Source organism: Rosa rugosa, chromosome 2 (assembly GCF_958449725.1).
Source record: "Rosa rugosa chromosome 2, drRosRugo1.1, whole genome shotgun sequence".
In the NCBI taxonomy this organism is placed as follows: Eukaryota; Viridiplantae; Streptophyta; class Magnoliopsida; order Rosales; family Rosaceae; genus Rosa; species Rosa rugosa.
Genome location: NC_084821.1, coordinates 18,566,373 through 18,588,634, shown reverse-complemented (window position 1 = coordinate 18,588,634; position 22,262 = coordinate 18,566,373). Strand labels below are relative to the sequence as shown.

At 42.1% G+C, this 22,262-nt stretch overlaps 2 protein-coding genes across 2 annotated transcripts; one reads left to right on the top strand and one right to left on the bottom strand.

Moving 5' to 3' along the window:
• Nucleotides 1-8,974: 8,974 nt before the first annotated feature.
• Nucleotides 8,975-11,380, bottom strand: LOC133728479 (uncharacterized). Its single transcript, XM_062155886.1, has 2 exons — nucleotides 10,422-11,380; nucleotides 8,975-10,116 (listed from the first exon to the last, which is right to left on the bottom strand). The coding sequence occupies exons 1-2, from the start codon at nucleotides 10,431-10,433 to the stop codon at nucleotides 9,703-9,705; spliced, it is 426 nt and encodes a 141-aa protein (XP_062011870.1). The 5' UTR covers nucleotides 10,434-11,380; the 3' UTR covers nucleotides 8,975-9,702.
• Nucleotides 11,381-15,883: 4,503 nt separating this feature from the next.
• On the top strand, nucleotides 15,884-19,869 carry LOC133728752 (F-box/kelch-repeat protein At3g23880-like). The gene is made up of 3 exons (XM_062156181.1): nucleotides 15,884-16,817; nucleotides 16,879-18,453; nucleotides 19,582-19,869. The coding sequence occupies exon 2, from the start codon at nucleotides 17,244-17,246 to the stop codon at nucleotides 18,438-18,440; it is 1,197 nt and encodes a 398-aa protein (XP_062012165.1). The 5' UTR covers nucleotides 15,884-16,817; nucleotides 16,879-17,243; the 3' UTR covers nucleotides 18,441-18,453; nucleotides 19,582-19,869.
• Nucleotides 19,870-22,262: the final 2,393 nt, after the last annotated feature.

Sequence of the window (22,262 nt, the reverse complement as noted above, 5' to 3'; positions counted from 1 at the left end):
GCCGGCCCTGTGTGTGGGGACGGTGCCGACCAAATCCCATATAGCGGCAACACGAAGAATCCTCTGCTTAGAGGTGATCGTTGCTAATAAAAGAAGACCCAATTTGGGTGGGGTACTCAGATCACTTTTGTGGCCCAACGCAAAATGGTGGCCCAAATCAATGGGAACTGAAGTTAGATGGGCATTGGGTGCCCAAGACAGATAGGAAGGCTTTGTGTTGGGCCTTGTTGTGGATCAACCTGATGCTGCAATGTGGGTTTCTTTAGGGTCCGTGCACTTTTGGTTTGTATTTGGGATCCAGGCGACCTAAGTCCTTTGTACTTGGCCTATGTACTATATCTTAGTGTTATCATAGTTTATATCTCTTACTGAGTACTGAATGTTTAATGAGTGGTCTATCCCTATGTACCACCGTGTTACTACCATAATTTCTTATCTGTCTATAGATGGTAGCGGAAGGGTATGTAATGGTCATTCTGGCTTGAGTTAATAACAATCATTTATGGATTGATTCAAAAAAAAAAATTTGATTTCTTGTGTTAGTTATTGGGAAATCTATAAAGATTTATTATTGTTCTTTTCAAATAGAGGCTTAGAAATATGTTTTATATTATTTGAGTTCTCATCCACCAAACACCATGTTGATCAAGTATAAAATTTTGACTTAAACGTTCAACCAAAACTATATCAATAGTTTCTCCATAGTGGCAGAGTCATTGGAGGGGTTAAACAAATTAACCGTTACAAAGTTTTTTACCTGTGATGTTTCATATTAGATAATAGATTGACTATTCATAATTTTTAGAACAAAAAAAGAAAATTAACTAAAATATGGGAGTAAGGCGATCTAATTTAAAAACATTTAATGCCATTGATTCTAAAATTCTAAATTATATGGTTTCCTACCCCATTTAAGTACAATTTATTTAAGAAAAAATTAAATTAGTGTTGTAGAGAAACTGAAATTGAGAGGAATTTGCTGTGTATTCTCATTGATAATAGGGGCCTCTTTATATAGAGGATTACAATGCATAGAATCTCAATCGTACAAGGAAAGTAATCGTACATTGAATAGGAATCTAGATCCTTCTAATTTAACCCTATTACCACTAGGTCAAGTAACCTAGAGTTTGGGTCAAACACAAATAGAGACATCCTTAAACACTCCCCCTTGTGTTGTCCAAACGCGGTGCTTCTCTCGTTGCCTCGTTAAAAACCTTGCCGAGCAACAAAAACCCAGTGGGACAAAAATAACCTCGGTCGAAGGGGAAAAAGAGCACAACACACCCTTCACGTTTCGAGACCATACATGTAGACATCTCTCCCTGATGTCTGCATCTCCCCCTGATGACTACGGTCATGGGAGTTTGGATAACTTCCGTAAACGATGCTACCAACATGTTTCTCGAAAGTGGAATTTAGGCAATGACTTAGTGAGCAAGTCTGCCACACTGTCCTCAGATCGAACCTAGTTCATTTTGATCTTGAGGGGAGTCTGTTGTTGCTAGTTAAGCTTGGTGTTGTCGCTTTGATGTAGCCTTGCTTCATTTGTTCAAAACAAGCTGCATTATCCTAAATGCTGGTAGGCTCATCTATGGTAGACTTCAAACCACAATTGTTCGAACATGCGTAATTATGGATCCAATCCATATACATTCACGAATCTCTTCGTGAAGAGCAATGATCTCTGCATTGTTCGAAGATATAGCGACTAGGGTCTATTTCTGTAGACATCCAAGTTTTCACGGTCTTTACCCATGGTGAACACTTAACCAGTTTGGGAAGACTTTTGTGTGGGTCAGAGAGATACCCAGCATCAGCAAAACCTTCCAAAACGCTAACTTCGTTTTGGGATGGGGAGAGGGGACGCAGGCCAGTGTCGGCGGCATTCCTGGTGTGTGATGGGTCCGAATCCATCATCTCTCTGTAGGGATAGAACAAGCCCATATCAATCATACATCTCAAGTACTGAAAGATATCTTTTACACCAATCCAATTGAGTCGCGTTGGCGCACAGCTATACCTAGCTAACAAGTTCACAACATATGAGATGTCCGGTCTTGTGCATTGAGCTAAGTACAATAATGCGCCTATTGTACTCAAGTAAGGCACTTCTGCCTCTAGCACATCTTCGTCATCATCCTTTTGACGAAGAGAATCCTTTTCAGGATCAAGACTACGAATGATCATGGGGGTGCTTGAAGGCTTGACCTTGTCAAAATGCCTAAGCATCTATCAACACGATGCTCAAGTTCCAAACCGAGACATAATCGTGTTCTCCCAAAATCCTTCATCTCAAACTCGGATTTCTAGTGTTCGGTGGTTTCCCTTAACTCTTTTAAGGGCTTCTAATGAAGATCATGTCCAACATGAACCGCGATAGAATCCGAAACTTGTTATGGAAACGCGTGGGTATATCCCTTCCCAATCAAGTAGTCATCTTAGTGAGCGTTCCAACCTCTTTGTAAAACGCGCTCCGTAGTCTGGAGCCACTTGACTTGGGTAAATGAAGTTCACCATGAACCTTCATGTACATTCCGTATCTAGATCCCAATAGAGATACGTAGTGACCACATTTGTAAGCTGCATGATCAGTTATTTGGAAACTACCAAACTGACAAGGTAGTGGAGTGTAGTGACATCCATTACGAGAGAGTATGTCTCATCGTAGTCGATTCCAGGGCGTTTTGTGAGAAGCCTTGCGCCATAAGGCGAGATTGCCATCTCTTTTTCTCATCACGCTTTCTAACGAAGACCCATTAGTCAATAGGTTTTATGTTAGGAGGTGTTGGCATTACTGGCTAAAAAACCTTCCTCTTCGTTAGAGAATCTATCTTAACCTGGATCGCATCTTTCCATTTAGGCCAAATCTCTCTACGTTGGCATTCATTCATCAACGGAGCGTGGTTCGATATCATCGGACTCAACAAACTCATGCGCAACGAAATGCGCAACTACATCATCAATTATGATGGAGTTTCTATCCCATGTCTCATGTATACTAGTGTAATTTTCATAGAGCTCTATATTCTCAGGAATAGGGTTCTAACGTTGAGGCGTCCCCCAACAATAACCATAACCCGGAAGATACTCATGAGACGGATTTTGAGTGTCGATGATCAAAGGATTGGAATGTGCCAAAGTATCCTTCGAACCCACGGGCCTCCCATGTATTCTAGCTGGGGCCATGGCCTGTAACGCCAGAGTGCCACTCTCTATGGCGTTGGCGCCATGCCTACCTCTGTGTAGGGTGGCGCTACGTCCTCTCGTAGGGACGTCCATCCTTGCAGGCATGTTTGCAGCATATTTGTGTGATCTCGTCACTTTAGTAGGGATCGAGATGAGACATAGTGGGGACAGGCCACGACAATTCCTGTCGTTCCTGCTGAACATCTGTGTTCTTATCTCCCCCTAACGACGGGAAGACTGTCTCATCAAAGTGACATCCGCAAATCTAGCGGGAAGGAGATCGCCATGCAAGGGCATTAAGTGGCGGACGATTGTTGGAGTCTCAAATCCAACTGAGTTGCTCATTCGTCTGTAAGGACCCATTATAGAGTGCTGTGGCTGCGCAATTGGCACAGAAATGGCACACTCAAATATGCGTAAGTACGATATTTGTACCCAGTCACTAGCTGTAACGCAGAGGTAGATTGAGTGGCAGTGGGTCGTAGACGAATTAGCATAGCTGCATGCGATATTGCATCACCCCAAGCGGATATAAGGAGGTTGGTGCGCATTACCAATGTCCGGACTACCATCGTAGTCGTTTCCGCGAGACCATTTGGATGTGCTCATGGGAATATGATGTCCAACATCAGTCCCAAATGCAATAACAATCGAAAGTCTTCGATGTAAACTCACTAGCATGGTCAAATCCAATTGACTGAATAGGAGGATTCGGGGAGTGAGCCCGTTGTCATATGATGTGTGCTAGGAGTGTTTCATAAGCAGCATTACAAGTGGACAATGGCACAACACGTGACCAGCGTGTTTGCATGTCAACCAACATCATGAGGTATTTAAACATCCGCAAGTTGGGTGAATCAGTCCAGAGAATCCCTACGGATTCTATGTAAGAACATAATGAGTATTATCATATCCTTTGCATAGGACGGTCTCAGTCCTAATTTTCCTAGGAAGTGGCTTTGTTAAATGAGCGAGAGGCCTTAGAAGCAACCAAGGAGAGTTTTGGTTGGGCCTGAGCGTTTGAAACGCATATTGAAGCAAAGTTTGTGACTACATCACCCATCATGGTGTCATGACCATGGGAAGTGGCATCCATGGCGTTATAACCATGGGAATTGACATCCATGGCGTCATGGCCATGGGTAGCGCCATATATGGCATTGTCACAAGGGACTTGGGCGGCCATATGGCGCCCCAAGACAGCTGCAGCGCCAGATGCTGCAATTGTTGCCGTCTTGCTAAGTCCAGGAACCAATTTTTGATTGTTGCTTCATTTCGCTCGAGGGTGTCCATGTGAAGTCTTTAGTAGACGGATCATCATATCAGGACCAGGGTGACTTATCCTGTCGAGACAAAGCCAATATGTGTCTAAACCCAAGAGATCTTCTCTCATAACTTTAGTGGATTTAATAGCTCGAATAGTGACATAGAGTCCACTAGAGAGACACATAAACTTCTCTAAGATGCGCCTTCGTTCGCAATCATTAGAGGCATTGCAAAGGAACTCATTTCTGTTCTCTACATGCGTTTTCGCATGGAATCCGTTGGCTATCCATAGGTGCGAGTTGCCCTAGGAGCGTAGAGAGTTTCTGTGACATTAATCAAGGTGCCATTTGGCAAAGAGAACTTGGGCTATTCCACATCCTTGAATTAATACTGATGGCCCAGCCATCGTAGTCACAATGTAACATGCTCATGAATCAAAATGGAGTCATAATGAAAAGAACTCAAAATTTTATTCATAAGCCAACGGAGTACATCATTGTCTCTTAACCATTAGGAGAATCTAATCCAAATGCTTAGCTAATGCAAAACAATGGTAGTCGTCTAACTTCTTTCAGTAATTCCAACGAAAATGTGACCAGGTGGGTAGGGAGATGTCGGTGGAGCAAAGCTCGCTTAATTATCACTTATCTCAAAACCTTCCTAGACATCACATTTACATTGAGTACGCCTACTTTGAAGAAAGACTAAACCATAGGCATCTACTACAAAAATAATATGGCAATTGCCTACATCTCTTGGAAAATAAAGACTTAAACAGAATTGGCGATCTATTGATCCCAGCCAGATTCGTAGTCTTCAACCCTTCACTCTAAATCATCTTCTTGATCTTCTTGTTCTACATAGTGAGCTTCTCTTGCTTCACAAATATGCTTTGTAGGCGGTGACAAGTTCTTCACGAGCTCTACAAATGTGTGCCCAATGATCGGACACTCCACATTGAGAACATACATCTCTTTGCTTGAACTCCATTGATTGAGGCGCTTTGAAAGCGTCATTTAGATGGCTCTTAGTGTTGGTGGCGCCACCAACATGGCCAGAGGCGTTGCCTCCCTCTCTCTTTCCACGTTGACCTCTTCGGTTACGTGTTCGCCTATTTTGGCGATTACCAGAACGTCTTGAGGTATCCCTAAGGTTAGGGTTTCGCTCTTGGCGCCTTCTCTTACAGGCGCGACTATAATTGGATTCCGGAATATGCTCTATTTCCACGGATTTCGAATTATAGTTCTTCACAAGGATGTTGTCATGCTTTTCAGCGACATTCATAGCTCCATTGAGCTCATGAAACCTTGTGATTCGTCTTGCAGTAACATCGATTCGATAGTTCTTAGCAACCATCAATGCAGAGACGGGGAAAGTAGAGAGAGTCTTCTCAATCAACATCACATCTGTGATCTCTTTACCACAGAATTCCATTAAGGATTTAATGCGAAGTGCTTCCGAGTTGTAGTCAAGAACTGACTTGAAATCATAGGAGCGGAGGCTATGCCATCTCACTTCTAGGTCAGGAAGCAAGGAGTCACGGACGTTGCCAAATCTTTCTTCGAGTGAGACCCACAACCTTCTGGGGTCTTCTTCATTCATACACTCGTACTGGAGCGAATCATCCATATAACGAGTCATTAGGATGACGGCTTTCGCCTTATTTGCCTCTAAGGCTGCTCTATTTGCTTCCAAAGCTTGAGCTTGCTCAACAGTTAGCACGTCCTGGCTAGGCTCGAGAATCGTATTCAGGATTCCATCGGCCTTGAGATGCTGGCGGACATCACGAACCCACCTGTGATATTCAGAGCCAGTTGTTCCCAATAGAGCAAAGTCCAATTTGTTCAGGTTACTCATCCTGAAAGAGAACAAGAAATTAGGGTTAGTTTCGGAGCGTGAAAGGCTATCACGAAAACATATAAAATTTCTGAGCGTAGTCGCTTCCAAGAAATTAGGAATTTCCGAGCGTAGTCGCTTCCAAGAAATTAGGAATTTCCGAGCGTAGTAGCTTCCAAGAAATTCGATTCCAAGAGGGGTTGGATTAGATCGAAACAATGATGTATGTGGTCGATCGTTTTTCTTCTCAACAAACTCTAAGTTTGGAGGACTCTACAAGCTCCAAGCTTGAAGTGAGCACGAACCCCCACAGTTCGGCTATTGGTCTCCCCTATGAAGAAAAAAGGGGGGTAGAAGAAGGGAGGTTGAAAGTCCCCGAGAAAAGAAGAGAAATTGAATTTAAAAACTCTAAAAAATGGGAACGTTTAGTAAAAAATACCTCGAAATATGTCGCCGGAAAATTTGGCCGGAAAAAGTAGCCGGAAAAAGTGGTTTGAAAAGTCGCCGGAAAATGGCCGGAAGTCGGCCGGAAAAGTGGCCGGAAGTCGCCCGGAAAAGGGTTGACCGGCGTTGACCTGAGGGTTGACCGGTGTTGACCTGGGGTGCTGACGTGGCACTCTGACGCTGACGTGGGCTGCTGACTGGACGCTTGCGTAAGCGCTGACGTGGCAGGCTGACGTCAGTGGGCTGAGAGGTTGAGCTTCAGGTCTACTGGGCCGAGCTGTCTTCTCCTGCTGTTGGGCCGAGCTGAGTTCTGGGCCTAGGGTTGACCAAATATGGGCTTGGTTGACTGAAGCAGAGGCAGATGATGTAGGCAGTGGTTCGGTGGTTCAGTTGCTTCAGGCAGCCGGTTCGGGCCGTTTCAGGCCGGTTCCGGTGGTGAATTTTCGGCTCCGGTGATCTGGGGTCAGGCTACAACTTCTGGTGGAGTATGGAGGCAGTAGGCTGTGAGGAAGACTTCGAACCGGGCAGAGAGGTTTTCGGTATTTCCGGGGGCCGGTTCGGGTATTTTCCGACCGGTTCTGGGGGCAGCGCCGCCGGTTCTGGGCTTCTGGAGGTAAGATATTCAAGGTGGGCGGCGGAGGTTTCTGGGATTTGAAGGCTACGAATATTAGGTTTCAGGGTTAGGGCTTCGTGCTGATAACGTGTTGTAGAGAAACTGAAATTGAGAGGAATTTGCTGTGTATTCTCATTGATAATAGGGGCCTCTTTATATAGAGGATTACAATGCATAGAATCTCAATCGTACAAGGAAAGTAATCGTACATTGAATAGGAATCTAGATCCTTCTAATTTAACCCTATTACCACTAGGTCAAGTAACCTAGAGTTTGGGCCAAACACAAATAGAGACATCCTTAAACAATTAGATGGTTTCTAACTTTATTTTTGTATTAAATGGGGAGGCCATGTATAGAAATTTATTATGTTTATCTAACTATTTATACATAATTATAGAATAGGAAAAAATATAGTTCTAGTCACTCAACTTTCGCTTGATTGACACTTTGGTCACTCATGTTTATAAAATCTCACTTTAGTCACTCAAATTTAACTCCGACTATCACTTTAGTCCACCGGTGAATTTTTCCAATAAAAAAAGTCACATGACGCCTCTCATGCCATTTTTCAAGGGTTATTTTAAGATGTTGAAGAGATGTGAGACCTTTGGTTTGAATATAGGTTGAAATTTTCTGAAATTATAGGACGAAAATAACCCTTAAAAAATGGCATGTTAGGTGTCATATAACTTTTTTTATCAAAAAAATTCACTAGTGGACTAAAGTGATAGTCGGAGTTAAAGTTGGGTGACTAAAGTGAGATTTTATAAACATGAGTGACCAAAATGTCAATCAAGCGAAAGTTGAGTGACTAAAACGATATTTTTTCCTATAGAATAATATGACTATTTTTTTCTTCTTCTAATATATAGATGTCTGTTTTGCCCATGAGCTGTGAGCTGTTGGTAAATTATAATTCCAACATTGTAAAGGTTTGATTCGATTCTCACTGGCATATGTAAGGATGTGGTGGACTAAGAGTTTTTTTTTTTTCGTTAATATATATATATATATATATATATATATATATTTATAGGTGTCTGTTTTGGTCATTTAACCTAACTATAAAATCTTATTTGAATTATAAAATGATAGAGATGTGCATTAAGAGCAAGTTCACCCGTTAAGTCAACAGGTCAGGGTCACTAGGTCATTAAGTCAGTACACTGTTCGCTGCCACTGGACATCTGTTTCCCACCCGTTGGGTCAGGGTCACTGGGTCAGTTACTGTTCATTGAATATTCTATTAATTTATTTAGTGTAAATGAGAAATATATGATGTAACTAAATAGTATTGATGAACATTTTGGATATGCAACCAAAGATATTTTTTTGGGTAGCCAAATTATATCTCCACCGACACACTTTTTTTTTTTTTTTTTTTTTTACACTCCACTGACACTTTTATCACACACCACCGACAATTTTTTTGAAAAGAGTGAAAAACCCAACGACAAGTTTGGATGAACCAGATCACTCGCACACTATTCAATCTGACGGTTATTGTGAATGTAATCTTATCTAAATTTTTGGATAAGATTACGAAGAACAAATTGTTGACACGTGTCCTTATCAAATTATCATACTCTGTATGAAAAAAAATTAATAAATAGACTGGATCTTTGCACTCCATACACACACAATCTGAGCTTAACAAACTTTCACCTTTTTCTTATCTCTAGCATTACACATGTCCTCAATTTCCCTCATCTCAGTGAATAGGTTGTGGGATCAAATTTGACGGTCTAGGGATGAAGATGATGAAGAGATGATGGCCACCAACGTCATTGTGATCGCAACAGTTGCTGAATCTACAAACCAAACTCGAAGGCGCAATTCTCATCCAGGTCGTGCACCAAACGAGGAGAGACTTAGAGAAGAAATGAGCAAAAATTTGATGGTCGACTACTTTGTCGAACGTCCAGTGTTCAAAGATTGGGAGTACCAATCGAACACGTTACAGGATGAGCCACAATGTCTTCCAACGTATATTTACTGACCTCTGCCAGTATTACTTTTTCCAGGAGAATGCGGATAGTATCCACCGGTGAAAGGAGGTTGTGGGAATACACCAGCAGATGATTGTAGGAATCCACCGATAAAAGTGCTTGTGGATAATATCCACCGGTGAAAGGTGCTTGGAAGTCTGATCCACCGGTTGCATCTTCATCTTCTTTCTCAGCTATCTTTTTTTGCTGCCAATATTTCTTTTTGGTTGGCGTCATCTTACTTGTGTCCATCTCCATAATTCGCTCTTCCCTCTCTTGAATTTTAAATGCCTCGTTTTACATATCCATTTGCTAGCGTATATGATCTCATTGTTGTTGGTCATGGAGACGTCGAGCATATTCCTATTCGCATTTCTCCTTGGCCAACAACATTGATGTTTGGTTGATTGCTATAGTCTCCACAGCGGATGTCAAAGGATTGGAATCATTAGATGCCTTCTTTCCTTTTCGGATAGCTTCTTTGGCAAACTTCTTTCCTTGAGGCCTCACCGAAGGATCTGGAGTTACATTGGCATTTACCTCATCTGCATCTATGTCCAAGTTGACATGAGAATCATGAACAGATTGTTGTGTGTGCTTCCGTTCACTTCCTCCCCTTGAGGTTCCTCCAGTCGAAGAGGTCTGGTTTGAAATGTCACTAAATTGTTGAAAGCCCAACAAAATCTTGTAACATTCTAAACTATTGAAATCACCTTTTTTTAGCCTTTCTTTCGCTTTGGTCATCGCAGCTCTCCACAAATCTTGTGCTTGACGTTGCTATGTTATTTAAAAAATATATTATTAATTAGTATAAATATAAACGAGGTACAATGTATCAACTAATTAAATTTTAATATACAACCTAGTAATTTTAAGTATAAGTTGATACATTTTAAGTATAAACTATGTATAATGTATCAGCTAAATTTTAATATATCAACTTCTAATTTGAATTATAATGTATCAACTAAATTTTATATATCAACTAATAATTTAAAGTAAAATGTATCAAGCAATTAAATTTTAATATAAAATAAAAATATCATAAAAATTAATAATCGTGTTACACTACAAATTCATACCTCATCAATCATATTCGCACCATTTTTGTACCAATTTTTCGCTTGCCTTCACGAACAATGTCAAGCATAAAGTTCTACCTTCAAATTTTTCCACCTCCCCATAAAAGCTTGAATTGATCAGACATATCCATTCCAATGTTCGGCATAGTGTTTGCGAACATCTTCCCATAGATCATATTTTCTTTGAGCCTTACCCAAAGCCGGATTTTGACTAACATATCTCCAAGACTTGCACAATTGAATGTCTTCCATAGGCTGCCATCTCGTCCCGTCAATACTTGGATCTACTACGGCTTGTACGCTCATATTGGAATCAAAAATTTTCGGAAGATGAAAGCTATTAGGAGGAACAAAAAATTTTGAGGAGCTAAGAAAGTTGATTTTTTTTTTTATGTGAGAGGTAAAATAGAAGGTGTGGTATTTATAGGAAATTTTGTATATATATTTTTTCTTACCGTTGTAATCTAGCCGTTATTATTTATAATTTTTTTTTTTCACCTTCCTAAACCTGGTATAATTAGCTCATTAATTATTCACTATCAGATCTCATTAACTATCAGAACCAACGGTCCAGATCCATTGACCATTGTTTTCAAAATTCAAAGCAGCCCAACGGCTACTTGACACATCAGCAAGCCAATTCCGCTACACGACAAAACCATGCATTCCACGCGCCTGTTGCATTATCTCCGCTAGAAGACAAGCAACTGCACTTCACTTTCATGTCTGGCGCGTCTCTCCTCCTCTCCTCACTTTGGGCCATGCTGGAAGTCTAGGTCATGCCTTGGGTCACCAACTTGACCCAGGAAGAGCCCTGGGTCATTTACTGTTGGCTTGCCCCAATCCCTGTGGAAGCAAGAAAATGGAAATTTTTCTGACCTGGGTCAGAATGTGAGGTGGTGCCCGGGCATAATCAAGTCCCGTGGACTTACTCTAAGTAGTTAGAAGTGTGTATTTAAAATTTTTCTTTTTGCTGTGGCTATTCAATTAAAAAAAAAATAATAATAAAAATTAAAAAAAAAAAACTATAACGAAAAGAGAGAGACTTCCTTACGGCACCCGCACCACGTGGCAGTGCGGCGGCCCAATCAGTGACCAAGCAGGGGGTATTTTGGGTATTTCACATTAAAAACCAGGAGCAGTTTCGGAAAAGAAGGAAAAATTTCTTTCTTCTGATTGGAGGGCTGCACCACCACGTGGTGCGGGTGCCCTTACGCAAGAATTTATCTAACGAACAACACACTTCGTCAGGATTGGCAGAGGTGAATTTTCAATTATATTTGAAAACAACTCAAGATCCCAATAGCTCATTCAGTGGACCGGGATACCCAAAGAAAATGTTACATGAGCAGAGGCCCATTCCATCACTGCCCGACGACTTGCTACTCGAGGGGAGGGACTTGTTAGGATCGGTCCAGCACCCAACTACTTATATTGTTTTGTATGGAAACCTAATAGGCCCATTGCCCAACACCAATTCTAATCTCTCTATTTTTGTCAAGGAATCTGATAGGAACAAAGGAAATGCAGAAAGGAAAAGAGATAAATTCAAAGCAAATTCATATTTTCATTCCTGAGCATCCAAAGATGAAGACTACAACATATAAAGGTAGAGTTTTGGGACCATTGTCCTCACAACCACTAAATGAGACACGTGTCCAAATGGACTGAAAATATCTTAGCAAATAGAGATAACTATTGAATGTGGATTTGGATGGAGTATGTTGATAGGGATAATCGGTCCAGGGCAGAATGGTCCTAACAATTCCTCCCCCCATGGGATGCAGCCTGTCCACAGGTGCCAAAAGTTGGAAAGCGAGTAACAATATCTTAGACTGTTTCCCATGTGGCATCTTCTTTGGGTAGGCCAACCCATTTGATTAACCACTGAGTGATGGGGCGTTTCCTTTTGTGCACGACCTGCATATCGAGCACAACTTCTGGTTGCCAATCAATCTGCCTAGTTTCATCAAATTGAGGAAGAACTGGCAAGGAAACAGTACTCTCACCCACTCTCTTCTTGAGTAACGACACATGGAAGACCGGATGGATGCGAGCATGAGGAGGAAGGTCCAGTTTATATGCCAATTTCCCAATTCACTCAACGATCTGAAACGGACCATATAATCTTGGTGCAAGTTTGTGAGATTTTCGTTTCATCAAGGATTGTTCCCGATAAGGGTGAAGTTTGAGGTATACCCAATCCCCAACCTCGAATTCTCTCTCTGTCCTGTGTAGATCTGTTTGCTGCTTCATGAGATTTTGTGCAATTTTCATGTGTGATTTCAGATTCTGCAGAAGCTCATCTCGATTCCTTAGTGCCACATCCACAGCCTGAACAGAAGTCGAGCCCGGTAAATACATCGAGATCGATGGAAGGGGGGGAGCCATATAAGGCCTCATAAGGCGACATCCTGATGGTAGAATGATATGAGGTGTTAAACCAATATTCTGCCCAAGGAAGGAGCTTGCTCCAATTATTGGGTTTGTCGGCAACAAAGCATCTCAGGTAGTGTTCTAATGAACGGTTCACCACTTCGGTCTGTCCGTCAGACTGGGGATGGTATGCCGAAGAGTGACAAAGTTGTGTGCCCTGAAGCTGGAAGAAGGCTTTCCAAAAATTACTCAAGAATACTGGGTCACGATCAGAGACAATGGTTTTAGGCATACCGTGGAGGCGGAAGATTTCTTGGATGAAGGTCTCAGTAATTGTAGCAGCAAAATAGGGATGTGTTACTGCTATGAAGTGGCTGTACTTCGACAATCGATCCACCACTACCATGATTGAGTTTTTGCCATTGGAATCCGGAAGACCATCCACAAAATCCATGGATATATCGAGCCAGACGTTTTTCGGAATTGGGAGAGGTTTAAGCAAACCAGGAGGGTTGATGGTTTCATAAGATTGCTGTTGGCATTTGTCACAACAGGCAACAAATCTTTTCACTTCCTTCCTTATCCCAGGCCATGAGAAATTTCTGGACAGTCGGACATAAGTATGCAAATACCCAGAGTGACTCGCCGTGAAAGAAGAGTGGAACTTGATGAGTAACTTGAATCGCCATTCTGATGATTCCGGAATAAAGATCTTATTCTTGTAAAGTAGACGATCATTGGACAAAGAGTAATTTTTCTTTGTTGGGAGACCTTGCTTAAGTGCGGATATGATCGATTGGGCCTCTGTGTCTCTGGAACAGGCTCTATCAATGTGAGGTAGGCAATCAAAAATGGGAGCACTGATGCTTTGAATGGAGCAGAGCTCATGTTGGCGAGATAGCAAGTCCGGAATTGTGTTTAGACTTCCAGGTTTGTACTCGATCTTGTAATCATAACCCAACAGTTTTGCCATCCATTTTTGCTGGGTGGGTGTTGAGATCCTCTGATCCATCATGTGCCTGATGGTTTGGTGTTCTGTGATGATGGTGAATGGTCTGCCCAGTAAGTACGGTCGCCATTTTTCAACTGCATAAAGTATAGCCAACATCTCTTTATCATAGACTGAGAGCAGCTGATTTCTTGGGGATAAAGTCTTACTGATGAATGCAATGGGATGATTGTTTTATGACAGAACAACACCCAATCCCATACCACTGGCATCAGCTGCAATAGTGAAGGGCTTCGAGAAGTCAGGCAATGCTAGGACAGGGGCAGTAGTCATAGCGTGTTTCAGATGCTGGAAGGCTTCTTCGGATGCAGTAGACCATGTAAAACCATCAGTCTTTAACATATCTGTAAGTGGCTTTGCTAGTTGCCCAAAGTGTCTAATGAACCTTCTGTAATACCCAACTAGGCCAAGGAAATCACGAAGAGCTTTTAGTGTTTTGGGCTTGGGCCATTCTAACAAACACTTAATTTTATCGGGATCCATTGATACTCCTTGGCCAGAAATGATGTGACCTAAATAGCTAACTGTGGGCTGCGCGAAAGTGCACTTGGAAAGTTTGACTTTCAAGTTATTAGCCTGCAAAAGAGAAAACACCCCCCCCCCCCCCCAAGAGGTTGAATATGTGAATCCAAGTCAGCACTATAAATTAAGATATCATCAAAGAATACTAGAACAAATTTCCGCAATAATGGCCTGAAAATATGATTCATTAAGGCCTGAAAAGTTGAGGGGGCATTTGAAAGGCCAAATGGCATTACGACAAATTCATAATGGCCATCATGTGTCCGGAAGGCTGTCTTATGAATGTCTTCGGTGCTCATCCTTATTTGATGATAGCCGGACCTCAAGTCCAATTTAGAAAAATAGTGAGAGCCATGAAGTTCATCTAACAATTCATCAACAATAGGGATTGGAAAGCGATCTTTTACCGTTACGGCATTAAGCTGCCGGTAATCCACACAAAAATGCCACGTACCCTCTTTCTTTTTAACAAGGAGAACCGGAGAAGAGAATGGACTTGTACTTGGGCGAATCAGTCCTTGAGCTAACATGTCCCGTACTTGATTCTCTAATTCCTCCTTTTGAGAATGAGTGTAACATTGATTGGGCTGGTCCCTGCCAGTAGAGGAATTTTGTGATCGATGGGCCGTTGTGGAGGAAGGCCCACGAACGGAGTGAAAAGGTCCTAGTACTTGTCCAGCAAAAGCTGAATGGGTTTGTCATGAGAAGCGGTGACCTGGACACTAATTGTAGAATTATCCAATTGATCGGAAGGTGATAGGCCCAATATTTCAGCTCGATTGAACGGTGTAGGACTCTGATTTGAGTTGACCAACCCTTGCAGAACATGACATTTATCATTGGCCATGAAAACCATTAGTTTTTCCGAGAAGTGCCAGCCTATGAATCCCAGTGAATCAAGCCAGGGAACCCCCAATAATAGATCGCAACCAGACACAGGCAATAGTAAGAAGGAGTAGTAAGATTATAATCTTGAATTTGAACAGTTACGTCATGTACCTTCCCCGATGGTGAGACTGGATGCCCAGAAGCGGAAGTGAAGCGAATGGGTTCGATCGGAGTGACGGGTAGGTGTAATTTGTGGGCAACTGAGGGATTCAAGAAGTTCATCGCGGATCCGCAGTCGACAAAGATGGTGATTAGTTTGCCATTGAGTGAGCCCTGGAAGCGCATCATCTCCCCTATTTTGGTGTGGGTAATGGAATTAAGAGGGTACCCAATTTCAGGGATCGGTTTTGGTGGCTCTTCTTGTGGAGAGGGATCGGTGGGTGGTGGGGAGTCCTCGATGCATGGGACGGGGCAGTCAAGGATGGCCAAGGCCGGTTTTTTGCAGACATGAGTAGGGCTGTACGGCTCCTCGCAATGAAAGCACAAATTACTTCGCGCTGCTTGGTGATGGACCATTACCTAAAGGTACCTCTGTTTTGGGGTCGTTGTACAGAGGTTGTGGAGGAGGACAAAGCGGATTGCAAATTGGGGCTGGTGGACTGTACCGATGCGGTTGCTGAGCTGTGACTGGGACCACCAACAGATCGTGTAGAGTGGGCCCAAGGGGTGGGTTTGGGAGGGCGAGCAGCGCGGGCATCGTTGAGCGTTTGAGGCTCTAGAGCCTGGACATCGTGGCAAATCTCATGACGGAGGCCTCCAAGAAAGATGGGTAAGAGGTCTGCATCTTTCCATTCAGGAGCCCTACACGCTAGCTTCATGAATTCATTGACGAAGTCGTCGACGGAAGCGGTGTGTTGAAGATGGGAAAGCGTGGATTTGAGGTCAGTGATGTTCCCAGCATCATATTGTTCCAAAAAGGCTCTATTCCCAGGAGGGGTTGGGGTGGCGTGACTCAAAGGCGCTCATCCACATCGATGCGTCAGGCCCAAAGTGGCCACCTTTCCAGTCGGAGGAACTCTGTGAGAGCGCAAGTAACGTTCAGCCATAGACAACCAGCCAACCACATCGTCTCAGGTGAAACGAGGTAAGTCTACCTTTGGAGGTCGAAACTCCTGGGTATTGTGTGGTGATGGGTGTTAGAAGTATGGAATCTGCTGTGGTGGGTATGGAAACGGGTGTGGAGGATATGGGTACTGGAACATTGGAGGTGGCAATGGGTAAGGGAAGGCCCCCTCTGGTTAAAAAAATTGGGGTTGTTAGGTCGAGGTGATAGTGGAGAACGAGGGACCGCCTGCCGGAAAGGGAGTGGACAGTGGTGATGTAGTGGAGGTGGAGGTCGTCTGTGGTGGAACCGAGCGTTGTGGAGGGGAAGAATCGGAGCCAGACCCAGATGAGGTGACGGGGGAAAAAGAGCCAAAAGGAATGTGTTGGCTTGGGGAAGAAGTTGTGACGGAAGAGGCGGTGGACGAAATAGTTTGGGTGGCCGGTGCGGTGGAGGTGGCTGAGGAAGGGCCTGTGGTGGGTCGATGTAGAAGGGATTGGAGCACAGTGCTCTGTAAGGCAGCAAAGTGATGAGTGAGGGAAGCGATGGACTGATGAAGGTCGGCATGCTGGGATTGGAGCTGCTCCATAGTGAGCATGGGTTGGGATGTAGAGGAAGAGGTTTGTGCGGCGGAGCTGTGGGGAGGTGTAGTCGGTAATGGTGGGATGGAGGAGGTAGTCATGGGGATGGAGGGGGTTTGGGTCTGGTTTCCTCGCAGGGTCATGGCTTTGATACCAAAATGATAGGAACAAAGGAAATGCAGAAAGGAAAAGAGATAAATTCATAGCAAATTCATATTTTCATTCCTGAGCATCCAAAGATGAAGACTACAGCATATAAAGGTCGAGTTTTGGGACCATTGTCCTCACAACTACTAAATGAGACACGTGTCCAAATGGACTGAAAATATCTTAGCAAATAGAGATAACTATTGAATGTGGATTTGGATGGAGTATGCTGATAGGGATAATCGGTCCAGGGCAGAATGGTCCTAACAGAATCCTTATATTCAGCAAATTGGGATTTAGGGTTTATGAATTTTAACATGGCGGAGGACGGCAGCGTAGCTCACACCGAATTCGACGACGGCGAAATCATTTCAGAGATTCTGGCGAGGCTACCGGTCAAATCTGTGATGCGATTCCGGTGCGTATCCAAGTCGTGGAACACTCTGATCTCCGATCCCTACTTCACTAAGAAGCACTTCAGGTACGCAGAAATGGGCATCACCGAGAACAGCTCCAGGCTCCTTTATTCAATGGACCCTCCACAATCCCTAGACCACGAAGCATTGAAGGATTTGAAGGATCATAGGGATGGTTATTTTGCCAACAGAGAACTTGATTTTCCGGTAATGATCCCGGAGTTTTCCAATCGTTATAAAAGTATCGTTGGTTGTTGCAATGGCTTAATATGTTTTTCCGTCCAAGGGGACGACTTTATCTTGTGGAATCCATGCACTAGATACTCCAAGCTGTTACCGAGAACTCCATTGCCTGTTTTCAATCGGCACGCGTTTTGTGGGTTTGGTTATGATTCTGCTAATGATGATTACAGGGTATTAGTGGGGACTAAAGAGATGGGTGAAGAAATTACCATTCAGGTTTTCGCTCTAAAAACGAGTTCATGGAAGGTGCTCCCCATTACCAATGCTCTTAGCATCTCAGGTCGGGGCTTCTTTTTGAATGGAGCTTTGCACTGGTTAACGAGGGTTGAGCCAAATCGAGGGAATAGCCGAACAATTTTGTCTTTTGATTTGGCGGAGGAGAAGTTTCATGAGATGATTCCATTACCCTATGATGATGATGATGGCGGCTTTTATGGTATGACAATTCTTAGAAATTGTCTTTGTGTGTTTAATTTCTTAGTTGGGCGGGCTGGTGTTAGCACAATATGGTTGATGAAGGAATATGGGGTGAAGCAATCTTGGACTCAAGTTATAAGGTGTTCTAAAAGGGAAATTCCTAAAGAGCACAGACTCCTGTTCTTGCAGCCTATTTGTATTCTAGAGAATGGAGAACTTGTAGGTAATGATTTTCGTGCAGGTTTCTTGGTGTTATATGATCCAAAGGAAAATACATTCAAGAATGTTACCAAGACTCATAATGAATTGAATTGTGGAGCTTTAGTTTACAGAGAGACTTTAGTTTCACCAGTAACCGGCAGTGTTGTAGACATCTGAAGTCGCTGTTGTGGTGAGTCTTTTCTTTGCTTTCTTGGTCTAGTATGATTGTTCCTTGTGCAATGCGTCTAAAGCAGCATAATGGTAGATCACATATGCAAGTAATTTAATGTAACTCTTGATACTACAAAATTTCAATGTCATTTGATTATTTTGATGGTTATGCATTGAGAGATTTACTACGGAATGTAACTGATTAGCTGATATTTCTGAAGCCATACAGGCTGCCTAGAAAGCAAAAACCAACCACCAGTTATTTAGTACTGAAGAACTATATGGATATGGTTGTCCCAGCTGAATCTAACAACTTTTTCAGATTGCTACTACCCTGTGTCATGCATTAGTGTCATTTGCCTGTGCCTTTGCCAAATTGTGGCGTAACCACTTTCTTCAGCTTCCATCTTGGTGGGACTATTCTTGTTTTCCTTTTTCATTTTTTCTTTTCACTTTTATACGGAAGGATAATAGGATTGAGAAACTAAGTCAAGTATTCAATCATATTTCTACTATTTGGTTTAAATGAATAAATTTTGGGAATCTAAATATCGTTGATGGCTGACTGTAAGCCTGTAAGTATGGTTTCAGTTTTCAATTAAGTGCTGTAGGAGCAATTTTATTTTTACAAGTTACATGTGAGTTATAAATCTTTCAGCTATCTGTTATTTTAGTGCTACTGGAATTGGAAATTTAAGTGCTTCTGATCATGTTGGTCAATGGAGACTCATTCCTGTACCTAATCTCACTTTTCAGTCTGTAAGATAGTTTGAGGTTTGGTGTCTCACTCTCACAAAAGTCAAAAAGATCCAGCCCTGAACTGGTTATGGTGAATGCCCAATTGCCTATTGTCTTTTCTTAGGGCATGTTTGGGTGAATCAGATTTACAACCTAGAGCCTTTAACCATTCCAGCAATTCTTATGTTAAACACACATACGCCCATCTTCTCACCTGCCATCCTTTTGTTTTTTCCCTGACTGAAGTTATCATGTAAGCTTGATTTGTTTTGTTTGTGATTCTCATGGTGTTAGGCTTGAGACAAGGACAGTACTTTCCATAAGTTATGATTTTCTTTTTGAATGAGTTAAATTCTTGGTGATTACTATTGCTATAGATATGCATGACACTTGGTATTTTGGTAAACAGAGAAATCAAGAAGCCAAACAACCCAGTATAAAGTCAAGGTGGGAGTCTGGATGTAGAGGCATGCATTTCCTTCACTTGAAAACAAATTCAAAGATCCTAGCAGATTGAGTAGCTGTCATTCCTCAACTAGCTGGAGTTCTCAGAGCCTATGTGTCCTTATGACGTATAAACTTTGTGTTGTTGTAATAAACTATAATTTGGGTGTTTGTGACGTATAAACTTTGTGTTGTTGTAATAAACTATAATTTGGGTGTTTGAGTAGAGCTTTGAAGAAGTCTCAGTTATGGATTTGAAACCCATAAAGAAAGTTGGTCGATCAGGCCTCTCTGTTTTCATAATCTTCTTCTCCAAAATGCTCTTTCACCTCTCCACCCGTTCCCTCCAAAACTCGTTCTTACTCCCAGTAGACTCGCTCTCTCTTCTTTAACCCCAAAGCCTCAACCTTTACACCCAAAGCCCCAACCTTTCCCAACCCCAATTCACAGCTGTTCCCTCAAGATCAATTCCAAAACGATGCTCTGCCTCGTCGTTTCATTCTTCTCCAACCCACATGAGCTCTACTCTCAAGACTCTTCTCCCCCAACTACCACAGATGGTCGAGTTGGTAAGAGCCTCCAAGTGTGGAACCCTCACACTTGGGTTCGAATTCCGCCGACGCTGCTAATTGGAGTTTAAAGCCCATATATTCATGGTGGCCGAGAGGAGGAAGCGTTTTGACATGATCCCTTGAGCACGGATTAGTCTTTAGGCCTATGAAACCTTTGGGATCCCCGTGTGATCTCAAGCAATAAAAAATAAAAAATAAAAAAAAAGACTCCTCCCCCTATGCACCTCCATCATCTCCTCCTCCTCTGGTTTCAATTAGTTATGGCAAAGAGAATATGAATATGAGGATGCCGGGAATTTTTTTTCCAGTTTCAGGGAGAATGGGGAGTAGTTATAGAGAAAAAATAGAGGGTGGTAGGTGAAAGAATTTGGTGACGTGGCAGCACCCTATGCGAAGTATAGCAGATCATAGCAACTAAAACTATAGTAGAGAATCTAGATCCCTATAAGGGACAAAATTGCCCTTAAATATATGCCACATGTCAGATTCCGTAATGGAGTTAATAGTTTCAATTACGTTGGGTCGGGGTAAGAACATCAGGTACCAATGTGATATTTTTTAAACTTGAAATACCAAAGTTACTAGTGCGCCAAAGGTAGGCCTCGTCAGCGGGCCGGGCCTTATTACATTTTTAAATAATAACGGGCCGGGTCAGGCTGGACTTTATTATAAATCGCAAGATCCAAGCCCGTCCATATAAAGCCGACCTCGAGGGCTTTTTCGGGCCGGGCCTTGAGGGCTTTTTCGGGCTAGGCCTTGCGGGCTTTATCTATAAATAAATCTTTAAAGATACTAATTTTTTATAAACCTATATATATATCACACTCTCCAAAGGGCAACCTCTATCAATTAAAAGAAAATGGGAAAACCGACCGTTGGATGAGATTATTACAATAAATTATGAGTGTGGTAAAAAGTTTAGCCAATTTCACCATATTTTCGAATCCAATCGAATTGGTCAACCGTCGTCACTTGTATGTCTTCTTGGTTGACCGATGGCGTGACGACGGCGAAACGTGCTTATTTTTTCACATCACGTTTGTAAATATTTCATCGATGGATGTGCGTGGACATAAGATAAAAATTTCAATTTTAATTACAAAGACGTTGGCCTATACCAATTTGCCTCCTAAAGTTGTATGACTTATACATTGCATTTAAATTGTTGAGGTTCATTCTAAAGCAACCATGATGTGGAAAATGAATTTGGAGAAACCAACCGCTCGATGGAGAAATTGTAATGTTTTATGGTGGTTGTAAAAAATCCAGCCAATTTGGTTCTCGTTTCGAATTCGATCAACTAGGTCAAACTTATTTACTTTTATAAACCTATATATATATATATATATATATCATACACTCCAAAGGGCAACCTCTATTAATTCAAAGAAAATGGGAAAACCGACCATTGGATGATATTATTACAATAAATTATGAGTGTGGTAAAAAATTTAGCCAATTTCACCATATTTTCGAATCCGATCGAATTGGTCAACTGTCGTCACTTGTATGTCTTCTTGGTTGATCGATGGCGTGACGACCGCGGATACGAGGCTTCGGCTTCAATATATAATAACACGCACTACATGACGAGTCTTTGAAATTTTTCTTTGATTATTTTGGACACCCGAGCTATTTTTAACAATATATGGAAGTGTAAAGTAAATAAAATTAAGCTAATTAAATTAATTTACGGGCTTTTTCAAGCCTGGCCTGTGTTGGATCATAATTCATATACATAATTGTGCCCTAAAACATGGAAATTACTTGTTCTAAAGTCCAATTTAATGTTGAATAATTCAATTCCATTATTCCCCTAATATTGTGCTTTTGCTTAACCTTTGTGTTTATTTATATATATTTATTATGTTTTCCTTATCATGCTAGGAAATGGTGGAGAAGCATGCAAATGCACTAAAAAGTTAATCTTAGCACATTTTCCTACTCCGGCTAGGAGAAAGCGAGTTAGACAAGAAAGGAGGGGCGGTAGCCTGATCAAACGAACTTCAAATTAGCTGAAACTTTCTAGATCCATTCTAGACATCCTAAGGATCATTTATTATGAAGAGTTCAA